This window comes from Ranitomeya variabilis, chromosome 1 (assembly GCF_051348905.1).
Source record: "Ranitomeya variabilis isolate aRanVar5 chromosome 1, aRanVar5.hap1, whole genome shotgun sequence".
Lineage (NCBI taxonomy): Eukaryota > Metazoa > Chordata > Amphibia > Anura > Dendrobatidae > Ranitomeya > Ranitomeya variabilis.
In genome coordinates, this window is record NC_135232.1 from 102009069 (window position 1) to 102025504 (window position 16436).

Sequence of the window (16436 nt, forward strand, 5' to 3'; positions counted from 1 at the left end):
ACACGGCTCCGTACACATCGTACACACACGGCTCTGTACACCTCGTACACACACGGCTCCGTACACATCGTACACACACGGCTCCACACACCTCGTACACACACGGCTCCGTACACATCGTACACACACGGCTCCGCACACCTCGTACACACACGGCTCCGTACACATCGTACACACGGCTCCGTACACATCGTACACACACGGCTCCGCACACCTCGTACACACACGGCTCCGCACACCTCGTACACACGGCTCCGCACACCTCGTACACACGGCTCTGTACACCTCATACACACACGGCTCCGCACACCTCGTACACACACGGCTCCGCACACCTCGTACACACACGGCTCCGTACACCTCGTACACACACGGCTCCGCACACCTCGTACACACTGCTCCGCACACCTCGTACACACACGGCTCCGTACACATCGTACACACACGGCTCCGCACACCTCGTACACACACGGCTCCGTACACATCGTACACATACGGCTCCGTACACCTCGCACACACACGGCCCTGCTACATCCACACTGTACACCTCCTGACCCCACACAAAGCATTACTTACCTCATCCTGCAGCGGCAAGTTGGCAACCAGCACAACTTCGGAGGTCCCGACTCCCGATCATGTGACCTGTGACTCCTCCCCTCCTGTGACCTCATCACAGGTCCTGTGCGCAGAAAGCAGGTAGCCATACGGAAGGGTAAGGGCCCGGGGCATGGCTTGAGACAAGGGGGCGTGTCGGTCCTGCTGTCTGCGGGTGCGGGATCAGCGCGTCCTGCGCTGGACAGCGGGGCACAGGCTCCAAACCAGGACAGTCCTGCACAATGCGGGACGGTTGGGAGCTATGCTTCAATGTTCAGGCTTTCGGCTTACATTTTAAATAATTAAACTGCAGTTGGCCTACTACTTTGGTTGGGCCTAGTAATGGCGTGTGCCGCACCTTGGTGTTGTCCTGTGTTATTTTCCTGACCTTTAATCTTCAGGCTTTCGGCCTTCATTTGTAATATTAAACTGCATAGGGCCTACTAGTGTGGTTCGGCCCTACTAATGGTGTCTGTCTGCCGCTCCTGGGTTTTCTACTCCACTGAACTAAGCAATGCCACCTGGTTAGTCCTGTTACCAATTTTGACCTGCATTTTACCCACTTTATTATTTGGGCCTATATCAGTGTTTCCGCTTCATCCTGCCCATTGCCCAGCCGGTGCTACATGAGTCTTGTGGTACTTTGACCTAGACCACTACATTCCCCTTGCACGCTACACAGCCACAATCTGACCCTGCTGAAAGACAGGTTCCCCTTCCCGCATACTATACCACCTTACACAGGGACAAAGAGGAAGGTGCAGATGAAAGTGCAGGTTTCTTCAACAGGTAGGGGGCATACTCATTGGCGACGTCACAGGCACAGGGCCCCTCAGAGTACGCAAAAGTGTCACTGCCGGTGGGAGGCGCCCCCGCCGTGCAAACACACCACCGTACTTTGAGGGGCCCTGTGCCAGTGCCAATGCGAACGAGTGGGCCTCCCTGCTTGCTCAGGATCACAGCACTTGCAAAGTTGAAATACTTACCTCTCACTGCTCCACCGCCGTGACGTAGTCCACGTTTCCTGGGCCCACTAAAACCTTGAACCAGCCCTACCCCCCACAACTTTTGCCAAATGACCCCCAATTTCCAATGCCCAACTATTATTATAAAGTTAATTAAGATTGACAAGCTTCAGAAACAAGAATGGATGTTTTTGGCATTAAAATGGGCACTGTAGGTGTTTTCCTGGCCTCCACTCACTGCCGACTATGCTTCCCCATTGACTTGCATTGGGTTTCATGTTTCGGTCGATCCCCGACTTTTCGCGATAATCGGCCGACTTCACTCGACTCGACTTTGGACAAAGTCGGGTTTCGCAAAACCCGACTCGATCTTAAAAAAATGAAAGTCGCTCAACCCTAATCTTCACAACTTAGAACTTTGCAGTTCCAATATTATCCACATGATGGCAGTGTTACCCTGTTATAGAAAGCAGTTGGATCGAGGAGCCCTTGTCTATTCGCAATTTCCAGCCCCATACAATCCTTCATAGGCCCGGGTCACACTTGCAACTGCAATGCCAGAAACTCGTGCGAGTCTCTTGCCTTAATACCCGGCACTGCACTCGGGACCGGAGTGTGTGGTTGCATCTATTTCTATGTTGCTGAACGCTCCAATTCCCAGGGCTAGCGCAGTGTCCAGGTATTGAGGCGAGAGACTCACGCAAGTTTCTCACATTGCAGTTGCAAGTGTGACCCCTATTTTTGTGCTACAGGTATATAGGCCATTTTCAAAAATTCCATGATAAATATAGGTAGTATATGAAAAGTGCCGGTTTATACGGTTCACTAAGGTAAATTTAGTTTTCATTTAGTCTCCCAATAAATGTGAGAATATCTTTGTTTTCATTGAACATGCATAATTCCCATTTGTTATGATAACACCCTTGTTTTCTGTGCTACGAGCTACAGCAGAGCATTGGGTGAAAACTGAATGGCCTCAGCGACAGAGTTTGGCATCTGGCGATAAGAATGTCATCCATGATCCTCTAGTGGATAGGAAGGACATGTCTTTCCTCCCTTACACATAAAACTTGGATTGATGAAGCAGTTCGTCAAAGCTCTCAATCACAGTGGAGAATGCTTTAGCTATATATGTTCAACTTTTCCTGGTCTTAGTGAAGAGACGAAAAAGGCTGGAATATTTGATGGACCTCAAATAAGAACACTTATGAGAGACCCAAATTTTATCACATCAATGAATGAGACAGAAGAAAGAGCTTGGAATGCATTTTGTAATGTGGTGCAGAATTTTCTAGGGAATAAGAAAGCAGACAACTCTGAAGAGATTGTGGAAGAGCTACTAATGAGTCTGCGAAATCTTGGATGTAGAATGAGTATCACGATTCACTGTTTACACAGCCATTTGGACTTTTTTTCCAGAGAACCTTGGGGATGTGAGCGAAGAACAAGGGCGCTTCATCAGGACATTAAAACAATGGAAGAACGGTATCAAGGCCGGTGGGACTCACATATGATGGCTGACTATTCCTGGAGCTTGATGAGAGACAACCCAGAATCTGTACATCACAGATCAGCCAAGAAAAGAAAGTTCAAATACTGTATTTTTCTGACTATAAGACGCACCTTTTCCCCAAAAAAAAATTGTGAGGAAAATGGGGGGGTGCGTCTTATAGTTGTAATGCAGGCTTCCCGGCAGTGTGGCGGCAGCAGAGGTGCGGGGATGTGGTGCGGTGAGCGGTATAGCGTGAGCAGGGTCCCCTCCACATTTGAGGTGACGCCACGGCCCGGTATTGAAGGAGAGCAGCAGAGCTGGGTGAGTCTTGGTTTTCTCGGTGGCGGCGGCCATCTTCCTGGGGCCGCTCGTGCGCAGATTGAGTTTTCTGCTTCCTGGGGCTTCAGGAAAATGGCCGCTGGAGGCCATGCGTGCACAGATTGAGGCACGCGCAGCCATTTTCCTGATGCCCTGGGAAGCAGAGTACTGAATCTGGGCATGCGCAGCCTCAGGAAGATGGCCGCCGCCACCGAGAAAACCGTGACTCACCAAGCTCTGCTGCTCTCCTTCAATACTGCCGCGGTGTCACCTCAAATGTGGAAGGGACCCTGGCCGCCGCCACCTGAAGAAGTGACCGCACATCTGCCACAGCACTGCCGCAGCCTCCCCATGGACACCAGGCCATGGCGTCGCCCACCTGAGCAGGAAGGGACCCTGCTCAGGTGCACGCCGTACCGCCCACCGCGCCTCAGCATCACCGCACCTCTGCTGGCACCATGCCTCCTGTGACCCTGCTCTGCCACTGTCTGCCCTCAGGTAAGGGATCTTAAATTCGAACAATAAGACGGACGCCCATCTTATAAAAAAATATTTTTTTCTGTAATTTTCACCCCAAATTTGGGGTGCATCTTATGGTACGGTGCGTCTTATAGTCCAAAAAATACGGTAACTGCCATTTTGTCATTCATCTGTGTGCCATATATATGTGTTTTTATATTTTGTAGTTTAATTCTGTAAGTTTATTTGATTTGCTGTATATAGACTTTGTAATCTTTGTTATTCCTTGATTACAAATATACAATGTAGTATTCAAAATCATGTGTTTTTATCATAAAACATCAGATAGGAGTAATTTTCATCAAAAATATCTCGAAATCCTGATGGGATAGCCAAAAACGGAGTTCATATTCGTAATCAGCAGCCAAAATTGACCTAAAATATGTTTTAAAACCTTTTGCCAGAAAAATTGCGTTGACCAGTGTAATCAGTTGAAATGGTCACTCTTCTAGTGCCTGTCTTCTTCTAGGAAGAATTGGGCGGGGGGGGGGGTTGTTGTATTCAAAATCTCATGGTGTTGTTCCTGTCCCTATGGGCTCATTTCCACATGCGAGGCACACATCTGTATCTCGCATGTGGAAACCAAGCTCTGGCGCCGGCACTTTGGAGCGGAGCGTGCAGCTCCATGTGTTCCTATGCGGCCGCATGCTCCGCTCTGGAGTGCCGGCTCCACAGCTTGGTTTCCACATGCGAGATACGGACCTGTGCCTCGCATGTGGAAATGAGCCCTATAGGACTAAGAAGGACAACCTCCATGGTGCTGTCATGTCGGACGCTGTTCAGACCAGGTCGTCCGACAGACAGTGGTAACTCCGCTTTTGACCACTATTTACTCATTGGCGTCTGCTAGATTTTGTCTAGCTGTTCCGGGGTCAATTTACCTGATCCTCGGATTGGAAGCTGGGCCATTTCCATGGCCTTTAAATAGTTCTCCTGATCATTGGGCGTCGCCGATTATAGCTTCTGTCTTGCGTTGTTATCTCGGTCTGGAGTGGAGAGCTGGTGGTGTATATTCCTTCGTCTTATTTACTCCTTCCTATATTTGTGTTTATTTTGCCCTGCACATTTATAGTGTATTCCTGAGTGTCTGCGGCGTGGTGTATATTTTCCTTTATTTTTGTCTGTGCTAACTGTGGGTATTTAAGTATTACCTCCTCACTGGGTGGTGGGCGGAGGTTTTCAGCCTAGGGCTGAGCTCAGGAGTTAGGGCTTGTTTCCATTTGCGAGAAACATGTCCGTGTCTCGCATGTCGAAACCAAGCTTTGGCGCTTAGGAGCGGAGCGTGCGGCCGCATAGTAACACATGGAGCCGCACGCTCCGCTCTGGAGTGCCGGCGCCACAGCTTGGTTTCCACATGCGAGACACGGACGTGTTTCTCGCAAATGGAAACAAGCCCTTAGGGTGAGGTTCGAGGCCTGGACATGCACACCATCAGTGTAAACTTCAGGTAGAGGGTCAGTCAGGATTTCCCTAGTCTTAGGGAAATTGCAGGAGCCCGGGTTATTAGCTCTCGCTCACCAAGTCTCTCCCCGACAGGTGCGGTCATGTGGGACGTCCTGGAAAGTGGATTTTCTGGGCTTGCGTAAATTTTGAAATGCAAATCCTGCTCTAGTCTGCAATAGAACGGCTTTGGATTTTACTCCTGCCATTGCAATGTGAGAGATCTGTATCCATGTGTAGTGCAGATTGTAGTTATGCAAATTGTTGTAGACTTCCCTACATCAGATCACCAATAGGCTGCTTTACTTTATACTGGGGCCCTCTGAGTTCTATACCCATCAACAGCTGCACTCACGGCAGGAAGTCATTTTCACCTCTACATAGGAGAAAAATAAAACCAAACAAAACACATTCATTACAAAATGTCTATTTGATGCAAGACAAAAATTAACAATGCATATTGTCATATAATTATTAGCACAAGTTGCACATAAGGTCTGTCCACACTTGAGTCAGGGTCCTTTCTTCACAGATTGCAGTGATAGGTACTGTATAAATAATCTCAAGGAGTCCATCTTGTTCGATGTCACTAGGATGCATGTATTGGCATTTTGTCCTACTTGTGCAGAGCTGGAATGTTCGTATCAGCAGCAGAAGAGTGTGCTGGTCTTGTGGTGGGCAGTGACTAGTTTGTTGCAGTACGCAATCAGCAAGGACTTCTTATGATACAACTATGGGAATGGAGTCATGTCAGATCCACACGAAAAACTAGTGTATGAGCAATAGCAGATACTGTCAAACCTAGCTCGTAAAGAGTATAAATTCATCATGATTGAGGTTTTATTCCAGCAAAGGTTATCCATTGCCATTAATTTGACTGGTTAATTTTTTTTTTGTACAAATGGCATCAAATTATTGATATGAACAGCGAGTTGGATTATAAGGATTGCTTTGAAAATAGTTCCCTCAGTTGATTTTCTGTAGTCGCCTCCTTCTGCTGCATCAGTTCTGCGTCTCCTTTGGTCACGCCCCAGGCATCAGGCTTCGCCATAGATGGACAGTAGGGTCTCCCTGAAGCCGGGTGCAACTTCTCCCAATAGTCACGCCTGGCCCTGATATAAGACAATGAAAGTAATTTCATATACATTACATATCATTAACAGGAGAAAGTTGTGGGCTGGACCACCATTCATGATCGTGTGGAATGAGACGAGCCTTTTAAGGCTATGGGCACAGGTTGCGGATTTGCCTCTGAAATTTTTTGTGCGGATTCTGCATCTCTTGGCAGAAAACGCAGGTGCGGATTTGCTGCTTTTTTAATGCGTTTTTACCCCTGTGGATTTCTATAACGGAATGGGTTCAAAAACGCTGCAAATCCACAAAAAAGAAGTGACATGCTTCTTCTTTTAATCCGCAGCTTTTCCGTGCTGAATTTTCCGCATCATTAGCACAGCATTTTTTTTTTTCCCCCCATTAATTTACACTGTACTGTATATCACTTGCGGATCTGCAGCGTTTCTGCATGGAAAAAAACAAAACAAACAAAAACGCTGCAGATCCCCAGTAAATTTACAACGGGTGCACATAGGCTGAAGGTCGTTTCAGAGAGACTGTTGTGTGTACAGGAGGAATAACCAACACCCTTTCTGGTCATCACATGACTTGTAGCTTTTTTTTTTTTTTTTTAATTTGCACATATGTGCAACACAAACGTCTGAATGTAGCCATACACGGTATAGTTTGCCATATGCTGGTAATCTATTTTTTTTGGCAAGATGGGTAAGATTGAAAGTGGAGCCTGTCATCCCCTTCCTGTCCAATAATGGTTTTCATTTCAGGATTGAGATGACTCCTATGTAAAGTGTAGCCTTCTAGCACTGAGGTCTGGAAGTCTCCCAGTGGTCCATTGCAACTGGTGAGTATAGTCATGGAAGCTTGTGTTTAGTTAATGCTGAGCGAGAGAGGGACTTGTGCTTTACATTTAAGGAATTTACAAAAGAAAGAACAGAAGAAGCCAAGGTCTAAATGATCTTCTGTGCCACAGTCTGACCGCATTTATGACAAATATAGAACAATGTAATACATCTTGGGTGCATACCTTGCTCGAACCCATGGTTTAGTATGCATATCCAGTCCACTGCCCCAGCTGCCATGTTTCTCTGAACCAGTTGGCAAGAATCCTCTTTCTGGGGCCAGCTCTTCCGCTATAGCCCTCGTATGATATGGCTCAAACCCACAACATCCACCAATATACCGGACTCCAAGATCGTAGGCTGCTCTGGCATACTTGTGTATGTCCCATCTAGACACAATGCGTGGTTCCAAAGCTGAAATATATATTAGTATATATAAAGTAAATGTTCAGAAAGAACATGTCAATGTGCTCTGGTTGCTCCCTCAGCTCAAATGTTCAATAGGTCATGGCGAGACAGAAAATTTATAGAAGTGACGTGACCCTGTTGTTGCATCTCCATAGGTTTCTAGCACCTTATCAGCTACAGATGAGATTCCAACAGCGTCACAAGTGTGTCTCTACGACACAGACTAATTCACAAATAACGTCAAACAGTCCACTGTTTATATGGGCCACCATGACTTTCACCTGACAGATGGTGTCAGCGAAGAGAAGGATCTGGCGTGTCTGATTTCATGCTGCCAATCTTTTTTGCTCTCAGCAAGAAGCCACCAGAGAAGCCTGGCAGCAGCCATCTCAGATAACACAGGAGCCCCAGGAAAGATCACTGGCAGCCATCTATTGTTCATGGAGGGCTTAAGGAGGTTTAGCGGTTTTACTCCTCTTCCAGGCAACTAATCATATTTCAGAATGGCTGCTCATAATGACAAAATACTGAAAGTATAGTTCCCCATAATTTACTTATGGCTAAACACTAATGTTGCATTAAAACTTTGTACTCACCAAAAGGAAACTCTGGCAGGTCAATGAAGCCTTGCTTTCCGCAGTCAGGCGTGTGATACGCAAGTGGTTGGGTCATCAGATGAGCCTTGACATTGGCTGCAGCCAAACCTTCCTTCATCAGCTTCACTGTGGCCACACAGGTCATTGGGTCGAAATGACAATTAACTCCAACCACAGAGGCCCCTGGAGTTCACAGTAACAAAATTAATAGAGTAGGCCTTAGCATATACCTGTACGGTTACCATAACATTTATGATGGTGTGATTAGATAGCTGACCAAAATCCTAATAGTTTTAATTTCCATACAAGGCTGTGCAAATAGCAGATTTCTGACAGTTATAGTCTCAAATTTTTTTTTTTTTTTCTTCTAATATGACACTGGATAGCAGGATGGGTACCTCCCAATTTTTCTCCTTCCATGGAACTCACACTATCCGCATATATCTTGAGAGGCAGATATCCTAGAACAGCTGTCTGTACCCGAGTGTCTGGCTTGGATAGAAGATATTTGCCATTTAACAAGGCTCATTAAAGGGTCGGACATGAGCTTTACATGGCAACTACTGTAACCCTTCAACGTGGCACCAGCAAGATATTACTTCTCTCCTGGAAGGAAGACTGCACATTTCTTCACATGCAGCATTGCCAGTCAGACCCCAAGCTTATGTTGTCAAGAAGAGCAGAGAAAGTCACCATTAAACTTTTTTTTTTTTTTTTTTTTTATTATCATAAAAAGTACCTGCTCTTGCCAGCCTGACTGCACACTCTCCAGGACAGACACCATTTAGGTCTCCTTCTGGGCCAATACACAACGTGGCTGCGACCGCTTTTCCAGCCTCTTTTAACACTTCTACTGCCCAGACGGCTTCTTCCACATGTTCAAAGTACTAGAAATAAACAATGCAATATTGGTAATCGAGATAATTAAGTACAGTAGAAGAGCACAGAGCATGACAGTCACCCACTCCATCTTTTGCTTAATGTTTTTTTTTTTTTTTTTTTTTTTTTACACCTTTCAATAATGTATAGTATCGCAACATCAGAAGGTTGGGGGTCCTAAGACCCTCAGCCACCTGTTGTCCCTGGCAGTAGCCAGATGTGCAGTTTTGCTCCACTCACTCTTTACAGCTCCGTCCACTGCCTAGAGGCCACACGTGAGTACTGCAGCTCCGCCACCATTCACTTCAGTAGGGGCTGTTAGATTTGTGGATCACGTTACCTCAGCGATAAGAAAGTCTGCATTCTTCTTTACAAACACGTCCAACTGTTTTCGGAATATCGCCTTCACCTCAGACTCGCTCTTGCAGCTTAGATATGAAGGGGTTTGACTGACACCTCCAGCAACCAATGCATCACCTTCATTTGCGACCTCCCTTGCGATATCACAAGCCGCTTCATTCACTTTTTGGCCCTGAAAGGTGAGCAAAGAATTCACAAGAGCCATGTTAGACAAGTTAGTGTCCTCTGTAAATGGGGCATAAACGGCCAGTTTACATCTAGATATAACCTACAGATACTACAGCAATATGCAAGTGTCACATTGTGATTAAAAGTTGTAAAATTAGCTTTATGCAACTCAAGATAAGGATATGTACAAATCAGAAAAGACACGTCTCTCCTGCAAGGAGGATCTGCATTGTGTATAAAATCTCTACAGTACTACGGTAGTATAATGTGAGCATATAAAAAGGCTTAAATGCCTGCAATTAAAGGATATTAAAAAAAGGCCCCTCTCAAAAGATGTTAAGCTTAAAAGGAATTTCTCATCTTGTTAAATGCGCAACATTGCAAAGGAGTTGTAAAAATGGTACTCTTGCGTCTGTCTCAAGAACAAGAAGTTTAAATTGTATTAGTTTATTTCTCATTGCCTAGGTTACCAGCCACCTCTGGAGTCCAGCAGCAGTGATTGCTTTCCTAGGCAAGGAGCGTGTTTGCAAACTTTGCTCTGAATTAGGCTACATTATTTTTACGGCCCAATTTTAGTGCCCCTGGGGTCCCTCCCATGCTGCAACGAGGCTTCTGTTTGTAGCATGCATGACTTCATGCAGCCGCCCCGAGCTGTCAACGGTGCATGGTCCCCCAGCAGGATGGAAAGCTAAGGGTACGTGTCCACCTTCAGGATGGCCGGCGGTTTGGACGGAGCGGCAAACCCGCTCCACCCCCTTCTGTGATGCGATGATGCCGGATGTGTTCATTGCACGCATCATCGCACCCCACACATAGGGCCCTGTGTTTTACCCTGCGGCGGCGCAGCGTCGCCACAAGGTAAACGGACATGCTGCGATCTTAAAGACGCGCAGAATGTCTGGAATCGCAGGGCTGCCAGGTGCGTGTTACCACGCATAGTGGAGACGGGATTTGATAAAATCCCCTCCACTATGCTGTAACATCTGGACGCTGCAGCTCTGCGCAGCGTCAAACACGCAGCTCTGTGGCTATGCAACAATGTTGTCCAGCCTGCTGGTCATGCAAGCCTTGCCTCTAGCCACCAGTAAATAGATTTCTGATCCGGGTCTACCTTTAGCCAGTTCCGGCCCAGTTTGATTGCCCAACATGACCTAGTGCTACACTGGACTTCCAGTGAATACCACACCTGGACATTGTAGTTACACTCTTTTGGATCGGTCTGGTCACAGTCCAGTGTTGTGTTCCATCATCACTGCAATGTTTAGCTGCAGACATAAAGCTCTATACCCTACACCAATGACTATGGGACACCACTAAAATATAATATATATATATATATATATATATATATATATATATACACACACACAGTGAAAATACATTAGGACCTCTTTACCCAAGTTCATGAACACTGAACACTTACTGAGATTTTCTCTGCCACGTAGTTCCCTCTGTTCTCCAGTTTATCATCGCTGGCGTAGAACGTAAATGTCTGCATCACATTTGCACCGGCTCGGAGGAACTCCCTGTGCAGCTGACGCACTGGAAAACAAGAATAATGTAGCGCATGATGCACGTATAGTGATATAGTGACGTTACCCTACAGTGGATCCATCTACTGCATCTGGGAAAGCCTGGCTGACTGGTTTACTAGCAAAGGGGTCACTTCATGCTACATACCTCCAGCATTATATAGGTCACTCTGTAAAGTTAAGGCAATCTCCTCTATTGCAAGACTTTAACTATGGGCTGGTCATCAATATCAGATTAGTGGGGGTCCGACAAACCCACCATAGTGACTGCAGCTGTGCCATTCATCTCTGTACACCAGTCTACACATGGATGGAATCTGAGCTGGTAACAGCTGACCAGCAGAGGTTTTGGGTGTCAGGCATTCCCCACAGGTCTGATATTGATGACATGCCAAAGGGAGAGAGGAAGGGAAAGAAAAAAAAAAAAAAAGAAGAAGAAGTAGTTCCACAGAGGAGGAGATTGCCTTTTGTTTTAGTAGCTTTAAAATGTCGCTTAAGGTCGTACTAGAGGCCTTAGTTTGTCTTCTAGGCCACTGAATAAGGAATTCTTATGTGCACACGTAGATGAAACCTCTGCGGATTTTTCCTGCACCTGTTTTGAGAAATCCGCAGGTAAAAAGCACTGCGTTTTACCAAGGTTTTTGTGCAGATTCCACCTGCGGTTTTACACCTGCGGATTCCTATTATGGAGCAGGTGTAAACCACTGCGGAATCCGCACAAAGAATTGACATGCTGCGGAATAAACAACGCTACATTTCCACGCGGTTTTTCCCTGCAGCATGTGCACTGCAGATTTTGTTTTCCATAGGATTACATGGTACTGTAAACTCAGGGGAAACTGCTGCGAATCCGCAGCCAAATCCACAACGTGTGCACATACCCTTAAAATATTTTGCTGTGCACAAATATACTATGATGTCTGGGCCTTATACATGAGTAATTGCCTATCCTCTGTCATGTTCTCAATGGCAAGAGAACATAGCATCAGCATATATAGGAACTAGCTCTTGGAAGATGGGAACTGAGCTGACCATGAACTAAACCTAACGCACAACTAGCAGTGGCCGGGTAGCATGCCTACGTTGATTCTAGATGCCCAGCACCAGCCGGAGGACTAAATAATGCTAGCAGAGGAAAATATTAGTCCTAGCTCACCTCTAGAGAAATACCCCGAAAGGAGACAGAGGCCCCCCACATGTATTGGCGGTGAATTAAGATGAAATAACAAACGTAGTATGAAAATAGGTTTAGCAAATTTGAGGTCCACTTACTACATAGCAGAAGACAGAAAGGACACTTTCATGGTCAGCTGAAAACCCTATCAAAACACCATCCAGAAATTACTTTAAAACTCTGGCATTAACTCATAACACCAGAGTGGCAATTCCTGTTCACAAGAGCTTTCCAGACACAGTAACGAAACTACAGCTGTGAACTGGAACAAAAATGCAAAAACAAACATGGACAAGAGTCCAACTTATCTAGTAGTTGTCTAGGAGCAGGAACAAGCACAGAGAGGCTTCTGATAACATTGTTGACCGGCAAGCAACTAACAGAGCAGCAAGGTTATATAGCGACTCCCACATCTTGATGGGAACAGGTGAACAGAGAAGATGAAAACACCAGTTCAATTCCACCAGTAGCCACCGGGGGAGCCCAGAATCCAAATTCACAACAATCCTCGTTAGGTGGTAGCAGATACTTACCCGCTTCTGGATGTTCTACTGCAGCTTCAGGGGTCCATGGTCCCGCTTTCACATAACCCCTTTTCTCCAAGGCAAACACAAAGCCTCCATCTCCAATAACAATTTCCCCAGCATCGAGACGCTCCAAGAGACCCTGCAACAAAATGAAAGACCACTCAAGAGACACAAAAATGTTTGAATGGATCCTCCTGAGCAGGGAGCTCCAACATAGAATAGATACATTTATTAAAATAATGCATGCACATAAGCAAAGCATAGAGCCGCAATACAGGAGTCAGGAGTTTATAGGACCTGTTTGTTTAATTCTGCCTTTATGTTTAATCAGTTGTTGGTAAAATAAATAGTAATCTTGCACGTTTCAGTGTTTTTGTTTGGTTTTTTTTTGTCTTTTTTTAAGGCTCATACATCCTTTCAGGAGGATGATTTTTCAGCAGAGGCAGGAAAAAAACACAAAAAAAAACAGGTAAGGCTACTTTCACACTTGCGTCGGTACGGGTCCATCGCTATGCGTCGGGCCGATGTACGTTGTGAAGGAACAGATGATTGGCCTCGGGGAGACCAAAACATCCAACATCCGAAACAGCTGTCTGTGGATGGATACCATGCTTGGCATAGGTGGTTTTCCTGTATTGGATGTTTTCCTTTATTGGATGCTGCCCTTCCCGTGGTTGTTCCTTCCCGGGGAAAGGTCTGGCTATTCACTGCTTGCGTTGAGAAACACGTGATGGTGTCTCCGCAGCTATCCTACGTGCATTTGCATATTTCCCATAAGGGATGGGGGCAGTGTTCTGGATCACTGCGTTGAGAAACACGTGATGGTGTCTCCGCGGTGTTGGATGTTTTGGTCTCCCCGAGGCCAATCATCTGTTCCTTCACAGCCTTTCACTAGGCACTGCTGCTAATAGCCAGATTCCTACTCCACACTGATGAGGAGCAAAAACCCTGAAACAGCTGTCTGTGGATGGATACCATGCTTGGCATAGGTGGTTTTCCTGTATTGGATGTTTTCCTTTATTGGATGCTGCCCTTCCCGTGGTTGTTCCTTCCCGGGGAAAGGTCTGGCTATTCACTGCTTGCGTTGAGAAACACGTGATGGTGTCTCCGCAGCTATCCTACGGGCCGATGTACGTTGTGAAACTTGTGCACGACATGGGCAGCGGATGCAGTTTTTCAACGCATCCGCTGCCCATTCTGAAGTCCGGGGAGGAGGGGGCGGAGTTTCGGCCGCAAATGCACGATAGAAAATGTCGGACGCAACGGACAAAAAAAAAAAGTTCACTTGAACGCTTTTCCGTGCCGACGGTCCGCCAAAACACGACGCATCCAGTGCACGACGGACGCGACGTGTGTCCATCCGTCGCTAATACAAGTCTATGGGCAAAAAACGCATCCTGCGGGCACATTTGCAGGATCCGTTTTTTGCCCAAAACGACGGATTCAAAAAAATGCAAGTGTGAAAGTAGCCTAACATCTCTATACAGAGCATCTACCATATATGATATCACTGCTGACGCCGCCTTCTCAATGCACAGGCATGAGCAAGGTGTCCATGACCCAGTCTTGTTTCATAAAAGAAAAGGTTATAGCCCAAAGGGAAAAAAGCCCCAGTAACCAGTGTAAAAATTGCAATATTTTTATTTGTTATTTTAATGTGTAGGAGATATATTTTGCCAAAGCATTACATTCATAGTACAGGGACAGTGGGTTGCATTGCAATACCCATGTAAGGTACCACGTGGTGGCACAGAAGGTCTAAGATTCTATTCTCTACCAAGCAGGTAGATCCAGGGCAGATATGCCAGTGCCAGCCTTGGATTTGAGCAGCAGATCCTCTAGCAATTACCGTACATGTCAGATTGCCATAGGATGTGTTCACACATGTCAGATTTGCCCAAGTCCTAATATGATCCAATAGGGGAATGCTGGTGGATTTTGCTAACAGTTAGGTAAACAGCTTCTTGGAACAATTGTACAGCCTGGGGGGAAAGGAGGAGCAGATACCCTTTTCTGGATGAAAATTGAATTTTTTTTTTGTATACGGTCATGTGAGCTCAGGCTAAGCTAAAACATTGGGATTACATTCCGATAAACTGTTCCTTGACAGTAAAATTGTAGATTCCACCCCACCTGTCCACAATACAGAAAGTCAAAATAATTTAAGTGAATTTTACAAGTGTCCCTCATTGGGAGCATGGGTTCTAGCTGGCAGATTGTTACTATGGCAGATGATCGGATTAAAGGTGTACAAGTGCTGTGATGACACTGGTATGTGTCCACGTTCAGGATTTGGTCAGGATTTTACGCAGGTAAAATCCTGACCAAATCTGCACCTGAGGTCACTGACAGGCCACCTGCGTTGTTTCAGCAATGTAAGGACATGCTGCATTCTGAAAAGACGCGCCTCATGTCCGTTTCCGCGGGTCTGCCGCATGCGTCTTTTAATGCATAGTTGAGACGGGATTTCATGAAATCCCCTCCACTATGCTGTAACATCTGGACGCTGCGTGTTTGACCCTGCGGCTCTACCCAGCGTCAAACACGCAGCATTTCCTGAACGTGGAAACATACCCTAAGGCTGAACCTATAAACTATACCTACTACTCATTCGCTCACCTTTATACACAAACCAGTTGTAGTTTCCCAATATCATAACTTCCCAGAACATTATACAGTGTGTCCTGCCTGTCCTGTAGGTGATGTAGCAGAGCTGATCCTGGCTGTGCCCCTTACCTTCCTGGCCTGGCCACTCTTAGCTCCAGCTGGTGCCATCTCTGTGGTGGACGAGTAGTTAGTGCCAACTGCAGCTCATCTCTGCTTTATATAGATGGCAGGCGGGTGGGTCTGCATCAGGCTGTTTTCTTCCCTCTGATTTGTGGGCTTATCCCCACCTCCTCCACTTCTGCCATACTCCACCTATTGGCAGACACCACATACAGACACAGATCAGCTATCTGCTGTGCAAACATTTGTCTTTTACTAAATGTTAACTTGTTCTTTCCAAAATCTAAACCTATAATGCGACAGTCACATAAGTGACATATAATGCGACATAAGTGACATATAATGCGACATAAGTGACATATAATGCGACATAAGTGACATATAATGCGACATAAGTGACATATAATGTGACATATAATGCGACATAAGTGACATATAATGCGACATAAGTGACATATAATGCGACATAAGTAACATATAATGCGACATAAGTGACATATAATGCGACATAAGTGACATATAATGCGACATAAGTGACATATAATGCGACATAAGTAACATATAATGCGACATAAGTGACAGTGTGGCTGACTCTTCTCGCCTCCTTTGCGCAACTGCTGCACTGAAAAAGTAAACTTGTTAAAAGTTTTCAGCAAAGTTTCCAGACACAGGTTATGGAATGGAAAGAGTTAATTTTGGGTCATCCCTTTTAAACTTTGTTATCATGAACCATTGAAAATATTTTCTTTCCTGATGCTGAAGAGTCCAGGGGATTGTAAATATGCAGAAGAGTCCTGTCCTGATGAATGTTTTACAGATCACGG

At 45.8% G+C, this 16436-nt stretch overlaps 1 protein-coding gene across 1 annotated transcript; it reads right to left on the reverse strand.

The window, feature by feature from the left end:
* Window positions 1–5739: 5739 nt before the first annotated feature.
* LOC143806430 (betaine--homocysteine S-methyltransferase 1) lies at window positions 5740–15777 on the reverse strand. The gene is made up of 8 exons (XM_077286968.1): window positions 15622–15777; window positions 12892–13024; window positions 11076–11194; window positions 9465–9656; window positions 8985–9132; window positions 8246–8428; window positions 7427–7655; window positions 5740–6440 (listed from the first exon to the last, which is right to left on the reverse strand). The coding sequence occupies exons 1-8, from the start codon at window positions 15658–15660 to the stop codon at window positions 6266–6268; spliced, it is 1218 nt and encodes a 405-aa protein (XP_077143083.1). The 5' UTR covers window positions 15661–15777; the 3' UTR covers window positions 5740–6265.
* Between the last annotated feature and the right edge of the window lie 659 nt (window positions 15778–16436).